This window comes from Coregonus lavaretus (assembly GCF_964263955.1).
Source record: "Coregonus lavaretus genome assembly, chromosome: 1".
NCBI lineage: Eukaryota > Metazoa > Chordata > Actinopteri > Salmoniformes > Salmonidae > Coregonus > Coregonus lavaretus.
This window is the reverse complement of record NC_139988.1, coordinates 51018239-51038153: the sequence shown is the minus strand read 5'-3', so window position 1 is coordinate 51038153 and position 19915 is coordinate 51018239. Positions and strand designations below refer to the sequence as shown.

At 44.6% G+C, this 19915-nt stretch overlaps 1 protein-coding gene across 1 annotated transcript; it reads right to left on the bottom strand.

Moving 5' to 3' along the window:
* Nucleotides 1-5377: 5377 nt before the first annotated feature.
* Nucleotides 5378-19057, bottom strand: LOC311135371 (uncharacterized protein). Its single transcript, XM_084169310.1, has 18 exons — nucleotides 18188-19057; nucleotides 17959-17991; nucleotides 17675-17847; nucleotides 17472-17517; nucleotides 17252-17377; nucleotides 17028-17132; nucleotides 16610-16828; nucleotides 16189-16326; nucleotides 15893-15997; nucleotides 15638-15763; nucleotides 15308-15514; nucleotides 14983-15123; nucleotides 11313-11417; nucleotides 11085-11173; nucleotides 10203-10914; nucleotides 8126-9967; nucleotides 7671-7755; nucleotides 5378-6318 (listed from the first exon to the last, which is right to left on the bottom strand). Exons 1-18 carry the CDS (start codon nucleotides 18779-18781, stop codon nucleotides 5687-5689), a joined length of 5478 nt encoding a protein of 1825 aa, XP_084025436.1. The 5' UTR covers nucleotides 18782-19057; the 3' UTR covers nucleotides 5378-5686.
* Nucleotides 19058-19915: the final 858 nt, after the last annotated feature.

Here is a 19915-nt window from a genome sequence, read left to right as displayed (position 1 = left end):
TCACTTCCTCTAGACAGCCTCACGCCTGCCCCTCCTACCTAATCCCGTACTACTAAGAAAATAAAAATATCCATACTTATTCCAACCATAGCCCTTAAAATAACAGGCCCGCCCCCAAATCCATCTCAATATCTCTACACTTCATTGCATTGGTCTGAATAATACGCGTCTGATGTAAACCCTGACCAATTGATACAAGCGCAAGCAAGAGGTTTCTGTTTTTGTCTGAAAAGGGGTAATATTTCTGTTTAATGTGAAAGCACTGGGTTTGAGATGTCTTCTATTTGTGTAATCATCAAAACCATTTACTTTTGTCTAATAGTTGAATTCAGACGAGCAGCTTTAGTCATGTTCATTTAAATGGCAATTAATTTGAGTACAGCGCCTATAGAAAGTCTACACCCCCTTGAACTTTTTAAAAAACATTTTTGCTGCCTAACAATTAAATCTAAAAATTGATTAGATTTATTTTTCCTACAGATCTATCTACACAACCTACTCCACATTTTTTAAGTTAAAGAAAGTTATAGAACATTTTCCAAATTAAGATATATACACTACCAGTCAAAAGTTTGGACACACCAACGCATTCAAGGGTTTTTCTTAATTTTTACTATTTTCTACATTGTAGAATAATAGTGAAGACATCAACACTATGAAACAACACATATGGAATCATGTAGTAAACAAAAAAGTGTTAAACAAATCAAAATATATTTTATATTTGAGATTCTTCAAATAGCCACCCTTTGCCTTGATGACAGCTTTGCACACTCTTGGTATTCTCTCAACCAGCGTCACCTGGAATGCTTTTACAACAGTCTTGAAGGAGTTCCCACATATGCTGAGCTCTTGTTGGCTGCTTTTCCTTCACTCTGCAGTCCAACTCATCCCAAACCTCAATTTGGTTGAGGTCGGGGGATTGTGGAGGCCAGGTCATCTGATGCAGCACTCCATCATTCTCCTTCTTGGTCAAATAGCCCTTACACAGCCTGGAGGTGTGTTGGGTCATTGTCCTGTTGAAAAACAAATGATAGTCCCACTAAGCCCAAACCAGATGGGATGGCGTATCGCTGCAGAATGCTGTGGTAGCCATGCTGGTTAAGTGTGCCTTGAATTCTAAATAAATCACAGTGTCACCAGCAAAGCACCCCCACAACATAACACCTCCTCCTCCATACTTTACGGTGGGAAATACACACGTGGAGATCATCCGTTCACCCACACCGCGTCTCACAAATACACAGCAGTTGGAACCAAAAATCTCAAATTTGGACTCTAGACCAAAGGACAAGTTTCTTGGCCCAAGCAGGTCTCTTCTTCTTATTGGTGTCCTTTAGTAGTGGTTTCTTTGCAGCAATTCGACCATGAAAGCCTGATTCACACAGTCGCCTCTGAACAGTTGATGTTGAGATGTGTCTGTTATTTGAACTCTGTGAAGCATTTATTTGAGCTGCAATTTCTGAGGTTGGTAACTCTAATGAACTTATCCTCTGCAGCAGAGGTAACTCTGGGTCTTCCATTCCTGTGGCGGTCCTCATGAGAGACAGTTTCATCATAGTGCTTGATGGTTTTTGCGACTGCTGAATGTTCCGTATTGACTGACCTTCATGTCTTAAAGTAATGATGGACTGTCATTTCTCTTTGCTTATTTGAGCTGTTCTTGCCATAATATGGACTTGGTATTTTACCAAATAGGGCTATCTTCTGTATACCCCCACTACCTTGTCACAGCACTGATTGGCTCAAACGCATTAAGAAGGAAAGAAATTCCACTAATTAACTTTTAAGAAGGCACACCTGTTAATTGAAATGCATTCCAGGTGACTACCTCATAAAGCTGGTTGAGAGAATGCCAAGTGTGTGCAAAGCTGTCATCAAGGCAAAGGGTGGCAATTTGAAAAATCTCAAATATTTTTGGATTTGTTTAACACTTTTTTGGTTACTACATGATTCCATGTGTTATTTCATAGTTTTGATGTCTTCACTATTATTCTACAATATAGAAAATAGTAAAAATAAAGAAAAATGAGTAGGTGTGTCCAAACTATAGACTGGTAGTCTATATGTATATATGTACTGAGCAAATATATAAACGCAACATGCAACAATTTCAAAGATTTTACTGAGTTACAGTTCATATAAGGAAATCAGTTAATTGAAATAAATTAATTAGGCCCTAATCTATGGATTTCACATGACTGGGCAGGGGTGCAGCCATGGATGGGTGCACCACTGGAGAGCCAGGCCCAGCCAATCAGAAATAGTTTTTCCCCACAAAATAGCTTTTTTGAATATCGCTGTCCATCAATGATTCCCAACCAAATTTGTGAGTTTGACAAAAAAACAATGGCTATACTGTACGTTGCCCTAAGAGTTGTGCAATGTTGGTAGAATCTTATTCCAAATGATTCACAGCTGTAATGGTGGAAGCACCTTTAGCAGCCAAGTATTAACTAAGGTGGGTGGAGACCTATCCAATTATGATATCAGTATTTTTACAAATATTTTCTTACATTTGTAGATTGTGTAGATCTGTAGGGGGGAAATAATCAAATTGAATCCCTTTTTTGATTGAATTTTAAGGCAGCAAAATGTTTTTAAATATTGAAGGGGGTGTAGACTTTCCATGTATTAGCCAGGCTACACTGAAAATGTACTGTATGTTTGGGTCGAAGTAGTACCAATATGGTATAGGTTCGAGTAGCCTGTCAATCTAATGTAAAATTAAAGACACAAGTCGTATCTTCATAATAGTCTGGTGTTTATTGTCACACCATAGAAAGATTATCTTTCAGGAGTGAAATGATGAGAATAGCAGTAAGTCTAGTAACAAGCCTTATGACAGAGGTGTACATTTATTTTTAAGAAACATTCTTTCAGACTATCCACCAAAAAAACTTACCCAGATTTATTTTTACAGCTTTGAAAATAATCTTTAGGATGCATTTTCATCAATCTTGACGCTCTGCGCACTACATGTTTATCTCAACAACAATCACACAATGTCAACAGATGTCACAACATGCACACCTCACGGTGTATTATTTTGATCCAAATAATACAAAAACACATTACAGAAAAGTACATCTGGAATAGGGTACTACACTGTACATTAACACTTGATTGCACAGATCTTTGTTATTGAATGCTGTATCATTTCCAAAAGGTGAAACAAATAAAATGTGCTCTTTTTAAAATCTAATTCAGCTGAACTTGTCACCTTTGCGATGTTGGATGTTCAAAACCTAGTCCTGAGATCATCCTTGAAAAAGGGTAAAGGTAAAGAGACTCCTAGGAGGGAAAAAGCTTGGCGCTGGTCAGCCACAGGCAACCTTACAGCTTGGATACAGTAAAAAAAAAAAGGACAACATGAAGTTACAGAAAAAAAAAGTTATACTAATACATAAGAGAACCCCGGAGTGGCCAATTTGCTAGCTAACTACTACACTAGAAAAGCTCTAGCAACAGTGTACAAACAAAAGTTACCTCTTGTATACCTGTAGAATTTCCGTTGGATGTTTGTGTACTTTGGACAATAAAGTCATCTTCTTCTTCTTCTTCTGCAATTAACTTTGGAAAGTATTCAGACCCCTTGACTTTTTCCTCATTTTGTTAGGTCACAGCCTTATTGTAAAACATATTCAAAAATTGTTTTACTCATCTACACACACACACACACACACACACACACACACACACACACACACTACCCCTTAATGACAAAGGAAAAACAGGATTTTAGAAATGTTTGTTAATTTATTAAAAATAAAAAACAGAAATATCACATTAACATAAGTATTCAGACCCTTTACTCAGGACTTTGTTAAAGCACCTTTGGCAGCGATTACAGCCTTGAGTCTTCTTGGGTATGATGCTACAAGCTTGGCACGCCTGTATTTGGGGAGTTTCTCCCATTCTTCTCTGCAGATCCTCTCAAGCTCTGTCAGGTTGGATGGGGAGCGTTGCTGCACAGCTATTTTCAGGTCTCTCCAGAGATGTTTGATCGGGTTCAAGTCCGGGCTCTGGCTGGGCCACTCAAGGACATTCAGAGACTTGTCCCGAAGCCACTCCTGCGTTGTCTTGGCTGTGTGCTTAGGGTCGTAGTCCTGTTGGAAGGTGAACCTTCGCCCCGGTCTGAGGTCCTGAGCGCACTGGAGCAGGTTTTCATCAATTATCACTGTACTTTGCTCCGTTCATCTTTCCCTCGATCCTGACTAGTCTCCCAGTCCCTGCCGCTGAAAGACATCCCCACAGCATGATGCTGCCACCACCATGCTTCACCGTAGGGATGGTGCCAGGTTTCCTCCAGACATGACGCTTGGCATTCAGGCCAAAGAGTTCAATCTTGGTTTCATCAGACCAGAGAATCTTTTTTCTCATGGTCTGAGTCTTTAGGTGCCTTTTGGCAAACTCCAAGCGGGCTGTCATGTGCCTTTTACTGAGGAGTGGCTTCCGTCTGGCCACTCTACCATTAAGGCCTGATTGGTGGAGTGCTGCAGAGATGGTTGTCCTTCTGGAAGGTTCTCCCATCTCCACAGAGGAACTCTGGAGACCATCTGGTTCTTGGTCACCTCCCTGACCAAGGCCCTTCTCCCCCAATTGCTCAGTATAGCCGGTTGGCCAGCTCTAGGAAGAGTCTTGGTGGCTCCAATCTTCTTCCATTTAAGAATAATGGAGGCCACTGTGTTCTTGGGGACCTTCAATGCTGCAGAAATGTTTTGGTACCCTTCCCCAGATCTGTGCCTCGACACAATCCTGTCTCGGAGCTCTACGGACAATTCCTTCGACCTCATGGCTTGGTGTTAGCTCTGACATACACTGTCAACTGTGGGACCTTATATAGACAGGTGTGTGCATTTCCAAATCATGTCCAATCAATTGAATATACCACAGGTGGACTCCAATCAAGTTGTAGAAACATCTCAAGGATGATCAATGGAAACAGGATGCACCTGAGCTCAATTTCGAGTCTCATAGCAAAGGGTCTGAATACTTATGTAAATAAACCATCTTTTTTTTTTTTATAAATACATTTGCAAACATTTCTAAAAACCTGTTCACGCTATATCATTTTGGGTTATTGTGTGTAGATTGCTGAGGATTTTTTAAATTTAATCAATTTTAGAATAAGGCTGTAACGTAACAAAATATGGAAAATGTCAAGGGGTCTGAATACTTTCCGAAGGCACTGTATGTTCTGACAAGAAAGAGACAATGTTAGAATTTCCACTTAACTAAAGACCTTCCCTGGTATCCTTTTTGCACACTTTTACCGCCATAATTTACAGGCACAACCCAGTTAGAAGAGGCATTCAATCAGGATGTTCATATCTCAGAGGATTCAGAGCAGAATGAAATGCCAAGCACATGATGATATTTTCCAATTATCTAGTTTATTTGTTTCTGTCCAACAAAATTAATACAAGTAAAAGCCTAGCATTTTATGGATAAACAGAACATGCTAATCATCAGTTTGCTAAAACTTAAAAAGAAAAGATTACATACAGCATTGAATCAAAGTGGATACTACCATAACAGAATGTATTATTTGCAATGAAGTAACATTACATCTAAATCAACCCGTAGGTTGGTATCCAGCGCTCCAGCACAGTAAGGTAACTATTACAACAGAGAAATGAAAATAAAATCACCCCCAATAAAAAACAAATTCATTGGGCATTTCTTAACTCATCTCAGGACCATTGCTTGCCTCGGTCTCCCACTTCTCCAAAAAGTCCTGCAAGTTCAAGTTGAAAGTATCAATACCTTTACCAGACAGATGAACACCATCTGGCCTGTACAGGCCTGAGTCTGAGTCACACATGATGTTGTCATGGGTCAGAGCAGTGCCACCTAGCTCAGCGATGATGGTGTGAACTCTTCTGTTGATGGCAGCCCTAACATTGTCCACTGCGTCGCTGTCCTCTGTGTGCCTCCAGAAAATCCGGGGCAAGATGTCAGACCAGACCAACAGGCATTGTGGGAAAATGCTCCTCATGGAGGTCAGGTCCTTCTTCACAGATGCCAGAAGGGCCTCAGGGTTGTGGGTGCCCAGATCATTCCCACCCAGGTGCAGGATGACCACGTCTGGGCTGGGCCACTTGATCTTCAGCTGGTCTAGCTGGGGCAGCAGCTGGGCCCACGTCATGCCCTGTGTGCCCTTCCACCACACCCGCACACTGCTGGGGTCCATGCCCAGCTGCATGCCAATCTCGGGCGACTTGGCCCTCATCTCTGCCCAAAATATAAGCGAGTGGCCACAGATCCACACGTTCCTAGGCTCTGTGTTTGCAAAGGTAACTTTGGGAACTTTTCCTGTAAAAACGCAACAATAACACAGGGTACATGTGTGGGTTAGCATCACAGGGGCTCTGCTAGGTTGACGTAACTGACGCGCTCCAGCTCTTGGGACTCTGCAGGCTGCTGGTTGGCTGTTTATCTTCCACCTTTGGCTCAGAACTGATGGAGCGGACACTCAAGTCTATGTCCTCCTGCAGTTAGTTGACGTAGTCTAGTACTATAACAAAATTATCCTAATGAACTGAGGTATGAGAAATATTTGACACTAAAAGATACTTTATACACTAAAGCAATAGCAAATGAAACCACCTGCAGTCTGACCTAGCTTACTCTTCTTCACATAGTACTACCAGACCACACCCTCATTATGCAGGCCCTAGCTAGTAGTAAGATTGACAGCAGTCACATTATTTATCCCTGCTTTGGAGTGAAAACAAGTCCCCCATTGAAGTAAAAGTTTCTCCCTAGCAGTAGAGATTGGAATACCCACTCCCCTAATCAAGAAACGTATAGTAATTCTAACATTGCCAAAAAGTCCTAATACTAATACGGACTTCCTACAGCTTACCCGATCCCCATTTCTGTACTACACAAACAATAACGCTATTCAACAGCTTAAGACCTATTGATGCAAACTCTGCTAAAATACTTACCTTTAGCTGTTGGAGAAAACATTACATGTTAATGCTAGCTAACATTAATATCTGTCTTTAGAGCAACTCCTGTCCAGAGTGAAGGAACATGGGAGTATATGCCTGTCTATTGTTTCTGTTAGTATTAGTTTATCTGAGCAAAAGCACTTATGAATCTTGAAGACCACATACTTCAAAAATTGTATTGCATGCACAGTGGACAACAAATAAACATATTTTTAAATGCTTCTTTATGAGCATAAACCAAGCATGGGCACTCATTTTCATACTAGGACGTACTTGCATTACACAATTCAAGAAAAGTGCCAAGCTGATAAATTGTTACAAGGGCAGGCCTTTCATAGCAAATATATAAGAACACTAAAAACCTAGCCCTAACACAAGAATAAAAAACGGAATAGCTACATCTAGGAAATATAATAGCTAAAGCTATCGAAGATATCACTGAAACCGGATTAACTATGGCTGGAATAAGAGCAAGTAAAACCTACATTAAACCTGTCTAAGTGAAGCCTCGAACCTATCCGTGTTCCCTCCATAGCTGGCTCTTGACACCTATGGTATCATCTCATCCTGTACTTTCATTTGTGTTTAGTGCCCAGTATCAATGAAGTTGGCTATAGCTCTTGACTAGTTCTGGTCTCACCTAATCTTAACCTAGGCTACAATGTGTGGCTGGACATCACTCTACACTTCAACCTCACTAAGGGTTACCTGTTGCGTTCTTCTTCCTACTGTCACGAGTATCGTTCATTCTCTGCTGATTCTTCTGTCTCATCCGCAGGTTAAACTGCTCCAGCTACAAAACAGTGAAAAAATGACACACACGCACTGTAAATACAGTCTACTCCTAAATGCAGCAGCTTGGGACTGACTTGCCAGTATGCACTAAATCCAGAACATTAAGTTATCAGAAGCAATTTAATAGAATATAATTGGGACTACAAAAATTGGTGTACACACTGCACTTTTCCCAAGTGCACTATCAGGAATGTACAATTTCACACAACTACCCAAAAAGCTCTAAAATGGCCTATACGGCAATTCAAATGTAAACAACACCAAGGACTGAAGGCGGGTTGCTGGCTTGTAGATCATACACAAAATGTATGACAGGTAAAACTTTTGCCAATTTCTACACATGGAATGAACAAAAACATAAAACATACCCTTTTCTTCTGTTTGGCCTTGATATCGTCTTCCGTCACTGGTGGACCCGGAGTCTCTGGTGATTGAGGGGGAGGAGAGAGCTGTGCAGCATCAGGGCTTTGTGTGTTGATCTGGAGAGGTATGGTGATATTTTGTCTTGGCGAATCCTGCTGTGCACTGGACCCAATTCTGACTGTTTCAATCACCTTGAGGCATCTGGACTGGCTGGTGACTTGGAGGATTTGACTCAAGACATCCATTGTGGGATTCGATACAGTCACCTGATTCAATATATTCACTTGTTGTGTGAGCTGAGTCTTTGCAAACGGTATCATAGGGGCACCAGGCTGCCCATAATAAGTGGAGGGCAAGGCCGTGGGTAGGCCAGGGGATTGTCCCACAGGCGAAGTATAAGTATACACCCCGGCTGCTTGTTGACCAGCTGGAACCTGAGGTGTGTTTGTCAAGGATGGGACAGGGGAAATCTGTGGGGGGAGACCTAAGGGACCGGGCGGCAGTGATGAGAGATAGTTGGTACTAGACCCCTTGCTAGGCCAACCCTTAGGAGTGATGGGCTGTGTCTTCTCAGGGCAGTTCCACTGTGTGGTGGAATAGGAGGTGCCAGGATGTGAGGAGGGGGTGGTGGGGGGCGAGACGCTCACTTTCTTGGTGAGGCTCTGCATCTGCCTTGCCTTCTCCAAGGCAGCCTCCTCTTCCGGGTCAAGGAACCCTCCATATTCCGAAGTGTCTTGGGGGCTGAGGTACACCTCCCGCTGGGAAGACCTGGAGGGCGAGGCTGACCGGAGGCGTTCGGAATCAGATGAGTCGGTGTTGCGGCGCCGATGCCGATCTCCCCGCCTAGATGAGTGCTTTGTCTCTCTCTCAGAGGAATCTGATGAGTGTTTGGATGACTTTGTCCCGTAGAGGCGCTCCTGGGTCCTGTCTGCCAGCTTGGTGACCTCGGAGGTGTCCAGGTTCAGGCCGATGGCCTGGAGCAGGCTCTTGATCTTGTCGAAGTGCTGTGTCTTGTCCTGACTCTCCTGCTTCCTGGTCTCCTCCACTGGGGCTCTGGCTGGACTGGACCTCCCGTCATCCCTGGATCTGTCTGACCGCCCAGGTTTTTCATAGCGCTCCTCCTCAACTGCTTCTGCTGCTTTACCCCCATAGAGGAAGTCATCCTCTTCTTCCACACGTTCAGGTTCTCTCAGGAACTGGGTGTGGGACGTCATTCCTAGAATTCCGGAAAAGCCACTACCGTCCTGGATTGCTCTCTCGTGAGGTAGCAGCCGGTCTTCGTTTCTGGGGTCATCTTTAGTATCTGAGGTCTTCACTCGCTCCCTGGCGAAGCCCCTGTTTGAGCGCTCTGGCTCCTCCTCTCTTCCTCTGTACTGATCTTCATCCCCACGGTCACGCGACCCACGATAACACTTTTGAGGTATGGAACTATCCTCCTGAATACCAGCAATCTCCTCTCGAGACTCCTTGACCACAGTGGAGAGCAGACCGGCATCCACACCTTTGTTGAGGATGTTGAGGAAACGGGCGAGCTGGGTGTTCAAGTTAGGGTTCTTTTCCTGAGACTCTCGGCTGGGAGGAGGTCGATTTGAAGAATGAGGGTCAAGAGGTGTTTGGCGAACTGGAGAAGGTTGTGATGGGTGCTCTCTAGAAGTCTGCTCATATGGATCATACTTGGCAGATAGGTCAGGAGCAGGATGCCCAGCTGAACCTTCATAATAGGACTTCTGACTGGATGTTTGGGTGAAGGGTGGTTGGGCAGAGTGTGGTTTATAGGGCGTCTCAACGTCATAACCGTATTGTTCCACAAGCCTTTGATCAAGAGGTTGAGCTTTAGGGGGTTCAGTCTGCAGAGAAGAAACAAAATAATTGCCCACCATTTCATACAAACGAAAAAGGTATCTCATGTTGTACTGATCACAATAATACTGACAAAATGATTTGACTGTAATATGTTTCTTATACTGATATATGAAAACGATATAAAGCACCAGCACCCCATGGAATATAACCAGCTCTTAAAATTCCTGGGAGAACAAATGATTCTCTAAATGAAAGAGAAGTTTAAAAATGACAACTGACCTGAATTGGGAAAAGTGGCCCTGTGACATGGTCCGGGCGCTTCTTCAGAATGGACTTGGGTTTGATGTCAGTGGGTGGTTTAGGTTGTGGAGGAAGCTCTGGCATTCCATGATTGTAGTCAAAGCAGGTCTTCTCCATAGGCTTCCCTTCTGGCAGGAAATGGGGAACTCCACCATGTTGCTCCATGGCGACCATGGCTCTCTTGCGGTATATCAACTCATTGAGCTCCTCTAGTTCCCTCTTCTTTCTTTCTAGCTCATCGTTCATTCTATCTGGAGGTTTACTTCCTGAGCTTGAACCGTTCTTGGAGCTCCTCTGACTGCTTCCATCTCGCTCCTTGCTGTGGCTCCTTTTCGAAGATGTCCTCTCTTTGCTGCTGCTCCTGTGTTTGGAATCTTTTCTCTCCAGACTGTGGCTTCGTCTCCTGCTCCCACGGCTGCTCCTCTCCCTGCTCCGACTCCTGCTGCGACTGCTCCTGTACCTGCTGCTACCACCCCGCTCTCTGCGCTCCCTGCTCGTGCTCAGCCTTTTCTTCACCCGGCCAAACTGGTCTAGGCTGGGGCTCCTGCTTCGGCTTCTGCCACTGCGCCCATATCTCCGCCGGCTGCTGTCGGAGTCCTTGCCACCAGATCCAGAGCCAGCAGTTTTTGACCGCAGAGTTTTTACGACTGCTTTCATCTTGTCCGACTCCTCCGAGGCAGGTTTGTCGTTGCTGGGGCACAAAAGAATGAGGGAAATGAATTCGAGCACATCTGTTAAATGTTTAGATTTCAGGGTACTTGTGGCTGTGCTAACAAATGATATCCAAAATCATCACACAATGATACTTTACCTTGACTTCATGATGGAACCAAGACTACTACTAATCACAATCAAACTCACGTAGGATCAGCATCTCTGTGCTCTACTTTGACACCTGCGCCCTTGATGAGCACTTTTGGGTCTCTCATCAGTTTGATGGTCATCTTCTTCTGAAAGACAATAATAGGGAATAGACAATGAAATACAACATAGACAGCAACATATGTCTATCCCCTATGTCAATATGACATCCCCAAGGACTAACATCATTGACCAAAGTCACAGGCCTTTGTTCCATTATAAACCAACCTTTTCTTTTGCTGCCACGCCCCCTAGCTTGGGCACACGGGTGAAGACACTGTCGATAAAGCGTTTGATCCTGATCGCTTGGTTGCCTCCTTCAGCTGTTTCAAGCTAAGAGAAAATGGAAAAGGTTAAATGCCCAGTGCAGCTGTTTTTTTTTTTTTATCTCAAAATCAATTCTGGGTAACAATTAGCTAAGAAACTTATTGTAACAGTTTTCCGTTAAAATTGTCAAAACGCAACAAAAATAGCTTTTTAGCAAAAAAACTAATTCTCAAGCAAGATCTTTGCAAAGACTGTCTGGTCTGAGGGGAGTGGGGAAGGGCACCAAAGCGCTGCATTAACCACAGTAAGACAAGGGGTGGCGGTCTGTGTATATTTGTAAACAACAGCTGGTGCACAAAATCAAATACTAAGGATGTCTCGAGGTTTTGCTCGCCTGAGGTAGAGTATCTTATGATAAGCTGTAGACCACACTATTTACCAAGAGAGTTTTCATCTATATTTTTCATAGCTGTCTATTAACCACCACAAACCAATGCTGGCATTAAGATTGCACTGAATGAGTTGTACAAGGCCATAAATCAACAGGAAAACACTCATCCAGATGCAGCGCTCCTAGTGGCCGGGGACTTTAATGCAGGGAAACTTAAATCCGTTCTACCTAATTTCTACCAGCATGTTAAATGTGCAACCAGAGGAAAAAAAACTCTAGACCACCTTTACTCCACACACTGAGACGCATACAAAGCTCCCCTCGCCCTCCATTTGGCAAATCTGACCATAACTCTATCCTCCTGATTCCTGCTTATAAGCCAAATCTAAAGCAGGAAGCACCAGTGACTCGGTTAATAAAAAAGTGGTCAGATGACGCAGATGCTAAGCTACAGGACTGTTTTGCTAGCACAGACTGGAACATGTTCCGGGATTCTTCAGACAGCATTGAGGAGTACACCACATCAGTCACTGGCTTCATCACTAAGTGCATCGATGATGTCGTCCCCACAGTGACCGTACGTACATACCCCAACCAGAAGCCATGGATTACAGGAAACATCCGCACTGAGCTAAAGGGTAGAGCTGCTGCTTTCAAGGAACGGGACTCTAACCCGGACGCTTATAAGAAATCCCGCTATGCCCTCCGACGAACCATCAAACAGGCAAAGAGTCAATACAGGGCTAAGATTGAATCGTACTACACTGGCTCTGACGCTCGTCGGATGTGGCAGGGCTTGAAAACTATTACAGACTACAAAGGGAAGCATAGCCGCGAGCTGCCCAGTGACACAAGCCTACCAGCTAAACCACTTCTATGCTCGCTTCGAGGCAAGCAACACTGAAGCATGCATGAGAGCACCAGCTGTTCCGGATGACTATGTGATCACGCTCTCCGTAGCCGATGTGAGTAAGACTTTTAAGCAGGTCAACATTCACAAGGCCGCAGGGCCAGACGGATTACCAGGACGTGTTCTCCGAGCATGTGCTGACCAACTGGCAAGTGTCTTCACTGACATTTTCAACATGTCCCTGACTGAGTCTGTAATACCAACATGTTTCAAGCAGACCACCATAGTCCCCGTGCCCAAGGACCCTAAGATAACCTGCCTAAATCACTACCGACCCGTAGCACTGACGTCTGTAGCCATGAAGTGCTTTGAAAGGCTGGTCATGGCTCACATCAACAGCATTATCCCAGAAACCCTAGACCCACTCCAATTTGCATACCACCCCAACAGATCCACAGATGATGCAATCTCTATTGCACTCCACACTGCCCTTTCCCACCTGGACAAGAGGAACACCTACGTGAGAATGCTATTCATTGACTACAGCTCAGCATTCAACACCATAGTGCCCTCTAAGCTCATCACTAAGCTAAGGATCCTGGGACTAAACACCTCCCTCTGCAACTGGATCCTGGACTTCCTGACGGGCCGCCCCCAGGTGGTAAGGGTAGGTAACAACACATCTGCCACACTGATCCTCAACACGGGGGCCCCTCAGGGGTGCGTGCTCAGTCCCCTCCTGTACTCTCTGTTCACCCATGACTGCATGGCCAGGCACGACTCCAACACCATCATTAAGTTTGCCGACGACACAACAGTGGTAGGCCTGATCACCGACAACGATGAGACAGCCTATAGGGAGGAGGTCAGAGACCTGGCCGTGTGGTGCCAGGACAACAACCTCTCCCTCAACGTGATCAAGACAAAGGAGATGATTGTGGACTACAGGAAAAAAAAGAGGACTGAGCACGCCCCCATTCTCATCGACGGGGCTGTAGTGGAACAGGTTGAGAGCTTCAAGTTCCTTGGTGTCCACATCACCAATGAACTATCATGGTCCAAACACACCAAGACAGTCGTGAAGAGGGCACGACAAAGCCTATTCCCCCTCAGGAGACTGAAAAGATTTGGCATGGGTCCTCAGATCCTCAAAAAATTCTACAGCTGCACCATCGAGAGCATCCTGACTGGTTGCATCACCGCCTGGTATGGCAACTGCTTGGCCTCCGACCGCAAGGCACTACAGAGGGTAGTGCGTACGGCCCAGTACATCACTGGGGCCAAGCTTCCTGCCTTCCAGGACCTCTATACCAGGCGGTGTCAGAGGAAGGCCCTCAAAATTGTCAAAGACTCCAGCCACCCTAGTCATAGACTGTTCTCCCTGCTACCGCACGGAAAGCGGTACCGGAGTGCCAAGTCTAGGTCCAAAAGACTTCTCAACAGCTTCTACCCCCAAGCCATAAGACTCCTGAACAGCTAATCATGGCTACCCAGACTATTTGCACTGCCCCCCCACCCCATCCTTTTTACGCTGCTGCTACTCTGTTAATTATTTATGCATAGTCACTTTAACTCTACCCACATGTACATATTACTTCAACTATCTCAACTAGCCGGTGACCCCGCACATTGACTCTGCACCGGTACCCCCCTGTATATATAGCCTCCCTACTGTTATTTTATTTTACTTCTGCTCTTTTTTTCTCAACACTTTTTTTGTTGTTGTTTTATTTTGACTTTTTTTGTTAAAAATAAATGCACTGTTGGTTAAGGGCTGTAAGTAAGCATTTCACTGTAATGTCTGCACCTGTTGTATTCGGCGCATGTGACCAATAAAATTTGATTTGATTTGATTTGATTGTGGCGCGGGGATCAATCCACCAGAGTAGAGAGGCCTAAAGGGAGGGATATGTAACCTGAAAACGAACCATTATTTGCAGAGAGGGTTTGAACTCTCTTTGTTATTGGTCTATTAACATATTGCCACCATTGCAAAACCTGATGATTAGAAGGTCCTGTGGTGATTGTATTTTCAACCAGAAAGTATCGGATCACATTTTTTCATACTTTTACAGTGCTAGTTTCATCAGCTGTTGTACAAGTATGATACAAAACACAAGAAAACATAATTGACTGCACTGGGACTTTAACTTCTTTGTCTTTCTTCCCAAAATAATCATGTGAACCAGACTCAGTGGAGGACAGTAGTTAAATCGATCCATATGAGAGCAGCAGGGTGGGTTATATGGAAATGTAACTGCGTGTTCCTCAAGTTGGAAAGAACTGGTCAAAATAATTAGGTTTCTCTAAAATAGGTAGTTGCATGTACAGTATACCAATAGATATTAATTTCCCCGTGTGAATCGGATCACAGCTCCAGGGAAACTTACCGGAATGACACTGAACTCCACCTTCTCTGAGATGTCCAGTTTCTTCTCCTCCATGACCTCAGTCAGACGGAAGAAGAGCAGCTGGGGGCTCTGATGGCACTTAATGGTCCCAGACAGCTCCCCAGCTTGCACCACCACACCCTAGAAGGGAAAACACTTCACTTAGACACACTGTGCAAATCCATTAAGGCATTTTTTTATTTAAAAAAAGACCATTACATAAAACATCCCATCCTTCTCAAGTGTGGAAAAACCTTCAAGTGGAAAAACCTAGCCAGCCTCAGACTTAAAGGCATCATGTACCACATGCTAAAAGTGATCTTACAGTTCTGCGTTGCTCTGTTGACTCCTCAAACGTCTCAGAGAGAATCTCCACGTTGATGGCACGCTCCTCCTTGGTCTCACGGTTGGTGGAGATGTTAAAGTGAACCTTGTCTCCGTCAAACATGGTGGCTTCAGTCAGAATGTCAGCTGCTTCAAACGATAACTGCTTCTGTGTGCCACCCACCGACGCCTCCAAAAGGCCCTGCTCCTGGAAGGAAAAGGAGATAACACATTCTAAAATCCATGATTTGACAACCCAAACGCTTTCCAACAAGAACACATAATAATACTGTCTGATCTGTACTTTCAATCTTTTAGTAATACCCCGTACCTGCTTCTTGTCGGAGACCTTGAGGACAGCCTTAATGACCGTTCCTGCATGCTGCGCAGTGCTAATGTCCTCAAACACCACAGTCCTCTGGGGCAGCACCTGCTCCACTGGGGCCACTGGCTTCCACTGGAGAGAGACAGTAATAAGGACATGATTGGGTATGTCGCAGATGAGAGTACTCAACTCTGTGAATGACAGTTAAGAGATTTTCCACCACCTGGCACCTATCAGATTTTGCACTGAACTGTGCCCCACCTTGTCTTTTCCTGCAGTGTCTTCAACCTTCTTCTCCATGGTATCTTCCAGTGTCACCAAGCACTTCAGCTTCCTTACTCTGATGGCCTTCTCCTTCGCTTTGATCTAATGAAAACAATGACATCATGTTAATGTAAAATGTATCAGTCAATCGACAAATAATTTAAACATTGCTATACTTAGGATCAAAACCTGCACATGTAGAGGGTCCTAACATCACACCAAGGTACAAACTGATCATAATTCAGTGTCAACAAACAACAATTATGTGGATGGGAAAGACACAGTATACTCACTGTGACGACTGTAAAGTCCACCTCATCCATAACAGTGAACTCAGTTAGACTCATGTTCTCTGTGGTCTCAAAGGGCAGGTTGTTCTGGTTCGCTGCCATGATGGTGCCAGAGCCACCCTTTACGCTCATTATCACACCCTGGTTAAGAGCACAAAAAAAAGATATCAACAGCTAGCTACAGTAGGGATGGCCAACTCTGGTCCCACTGGGCCACTATGTGTGCAGTAGTTTGTTCCAGCCCAGCTCCAACACACTTGATTTAAATAATTGTGGTCTCAATTGAAGATCTTGAATAGATTATTATTTGAGCCGGGTGTAGTCATACTAGGCTGGATAAAAGGCGTGCAGCTCTCCAGGACCAGAGTTTATGTACACATGTTTTACCAATATGAAAATGTAAGAAATAGCCACTCAGACTTACCACCTCCCTCTTCTCTCCAGTAATCTTAAAAGTCTGTGGTGTCTTTGGCCGAATATTAGTGGCTCTAATGTTTTGGGAAACTATGTCGGTTAACAAGTTGAACGTCACATGGTCCCCTTGCAACAGGGTGATGGTGCAGTCCTTCTCTGAGTAAAGCAGCGCTCTTGTCTTGCCATCGATGTTAGCCTCAATTTGGCCAGGTTTCTGCTTTGCACCAGGCTGTGTGGGGGCACATACATTAAGTTAATACCTAACTGGGACATTTTTAAATGAGATGCCATGTATTAGTCATAACAAGCCAAGCATAGAATCAAATAAACTTACAATAAACAACAAACATCTTGTTGAGGCAGTGATGGAAATGTTCATAAACTCATGAATTAATACATTTTTTCTGTGTGCTACAGAGTTCCCTCACCTGCTGCTCCGGGATAGCATTGCAGACAAAACCTTCGATAATGGTGGAGTCAATCTCCTCAGTCCCCCCTGGAGGTACAGATACATCGGTCGCACATTCCCCTGCCTGGGTTTACAATACAAGGAAGTATAAAAAATACAAATACAATGAAAACCAATGGCTCAAACTCCTCCAAATGTTGTCCTTTAAACAATATCTAGCAAAATGTTTCTAAAGTGACCCACCTTCTCCTTGTAGGCTGTAAAATGCACCCTGACCCCAGGTATCATGTTCTTGGGGACTCCCAGAAAAGCATCAAAAGTGAAGGAATATTTTTTGAGATCGTCTCTTTCGATGTAGCCATAAGTTGGCTGTGGAGGGGAGAGCACAATTTGAGAATGCAATGTTTACTAGCGGAGATGAAGAACCATCCATTCAAGCAGGATTCTCAGCATTTGGACTTACCCCGATGAATGAGATGACCCCCTTGGATCTTCCAGGTGGAGGAGGCCTATGAGTTATAAGTGTTGAGAGGAAAAAGTATACGCGTATAAGCAGAACTTCCTGAACAACTAATCTAACGTATGGAAGATCCAACTACTGTATGCAATCAAACACTAATCGCACAGTGATGATGACACCTAATTTGTTGACATAATGACCATTACTTGTCATTGTAGCTCTTCTTCCCTGACGATTTTTTTTCCTTCTTGGACACTTTGGTCTTCTGTTCATCAGTCTGGGGGGGATCAGGCTGAGGGACCTCGGAGCCCCGGCAGAGTCCCCACACATCAGGCACTACAGTCGTCTCAGTCGGAACGGGGGCTGTTGTCGGGACGGGCTGTTGTCAGGAAGAGAAAAGGAGCCAGTGAAATGTTGAGGGTCAGCAGCACAATTTCATTGAAATTGTATCATAGAGATGACAGGACAGAACAGACACAGTAGCACTTACCCACGACGGAGGAGGGACAGCATAAGGGTTTGCCTGAAGGAGGCAGACTTGATGTTAGGGATTATTTTTTATTTAAAAGATGTTATTCATGAAGAACAAACTAATTGTTCTTGATTGCCCATTCAAACCATGTCATGTTATTATAACACCAAGATAGTTTTATTTACAAGTTTAACATTGAGAATTTGCAATATGCAGAAAGCACTACAAGTTGTCTAGCTAACATTACCTCGCTTTGCCAGGGTGGAGGAAAGCCAGGGTTGTCCACCAGAGGCGGCACCATGGGCGGCATACCTGGGGGAGGAATACCAGGGGGGGGCATAACTGGGGGGGGCATAACTGGGGGCGGCATAACTGGGGGCATTGGTCCTGGTACATTGCCCATCATCGGATCATATGGTCCAGGCATACCTGGACCATACCCGAATCCTGGTCCATCCATCGGCGGCCCATCGAAACATCCATCCATAGGGCCACCTGGACCCATTGGCCCATACCCATCCATGGGGCCTCTTGGCCCGTATCCATCCATGGGGCCACCTGGCCCCATTGGTCCGTATCCATCCATGGGGCCACCTGGACCCATTGGCCCGTAGCCTGGCCCATATCCGTGATAATCAGGTGGCATGGGGCCTTGCATCATTGGATCTCCCATAAAGTTAGGATGTGGACCGGGGCCACCGTGAAAAGGACCAAAAGGTCCAGACGGCCCACACCAACCTGGTCCTGGGCCCATGTCAAATGGATGAGGCCGCCTTGGTCCCATGTCAAATGGAGGAGGTCCATTGCCTTTTCCACGCTTCCGACCACCTCCTCGTCCCATCTCGAAAATTTTTATTAAAGCTAGCTAGCTCGCAAGCTAACGTAAGCAGCAAGAACTCTTCAAAGGGGACGCGAAATTCTGGCTAGATTACCATACTAGCTAGGTACATATCGCTGATATACTATATATGGAGGTGCACGTATTCACTTTTGCAAGTTTGTGGTTTAATAGGTAACTCTTCGGTTAACGTTATATCGAAACTCACGGTAGCGGGATAGCTATATAGCTAGCTACATAACCTCACACTAGCGAACTTGTTGCGGATATTGTGGCTGTGGAGACATGACGTATTTCCGGTGTAGATAGCGCCAAATCCATATAGTGTAAAATAAATTGACCAAATCAGATGAATCCCTAGTTACCACAACCACAAAGTCATAAACCCCGCCTATTTGTACAATTTATCTACTTAAACACCCGATTACCCCTAACGTTAACCACACTGCTAACCTTATGCCAAACATTAACCTTAAAATTAAGACCAAAAAGCAAATGTTTGTTTTCATAAATGTTTACAATATAGCCAATTTTGACTTTGTGTTTGCGGTAACTAGTCACAACGCCCATGCCCTGACCAAACAAATATTTCCCCCCCTCACTGCAACTGCACAGAACTATTCTATAGCAGTCTATGCTGAAATTACGACCTTAATAATAGCTCATATAGCAGATACCTTTTCAGGACACAGACGCTGACACTCGAGCTCAGAAAGGTCGAATACCGCCACCAACAGCACAGGTGGTGAAATTACAGTCTGAGGTCCTGAGCACTCTGGAGCAGCTTTTCATCAAGGATCTCTCTGTACTTTGCTCCGTTCATCTTTCCCTATATCCTGACTAGTCTCCCAGTCCCTGCTGCTGAAAAACATCCCCACAGCATGATGCTGCCACCACCATGCTTCACCATAGGGATGGTGCCAGGTTTCCTCCAGACGTGACGCTTGGCATTCAGGCCAAAGAGTTCAATCTTGGTTTCATCAGACCAGAGAATCTTGTTTCTCATGGTATGAGAGTCTTTTAGGTGCCTTTTGGCAAACTCCAAGCGGGCTGTCATGTGCCTTTTACTGAGGAGTGGCTTCCGTCTGGCCACTCTACCATAAAGGCCTGATTGGTGGAGTGCTGCAGAGATGGTTG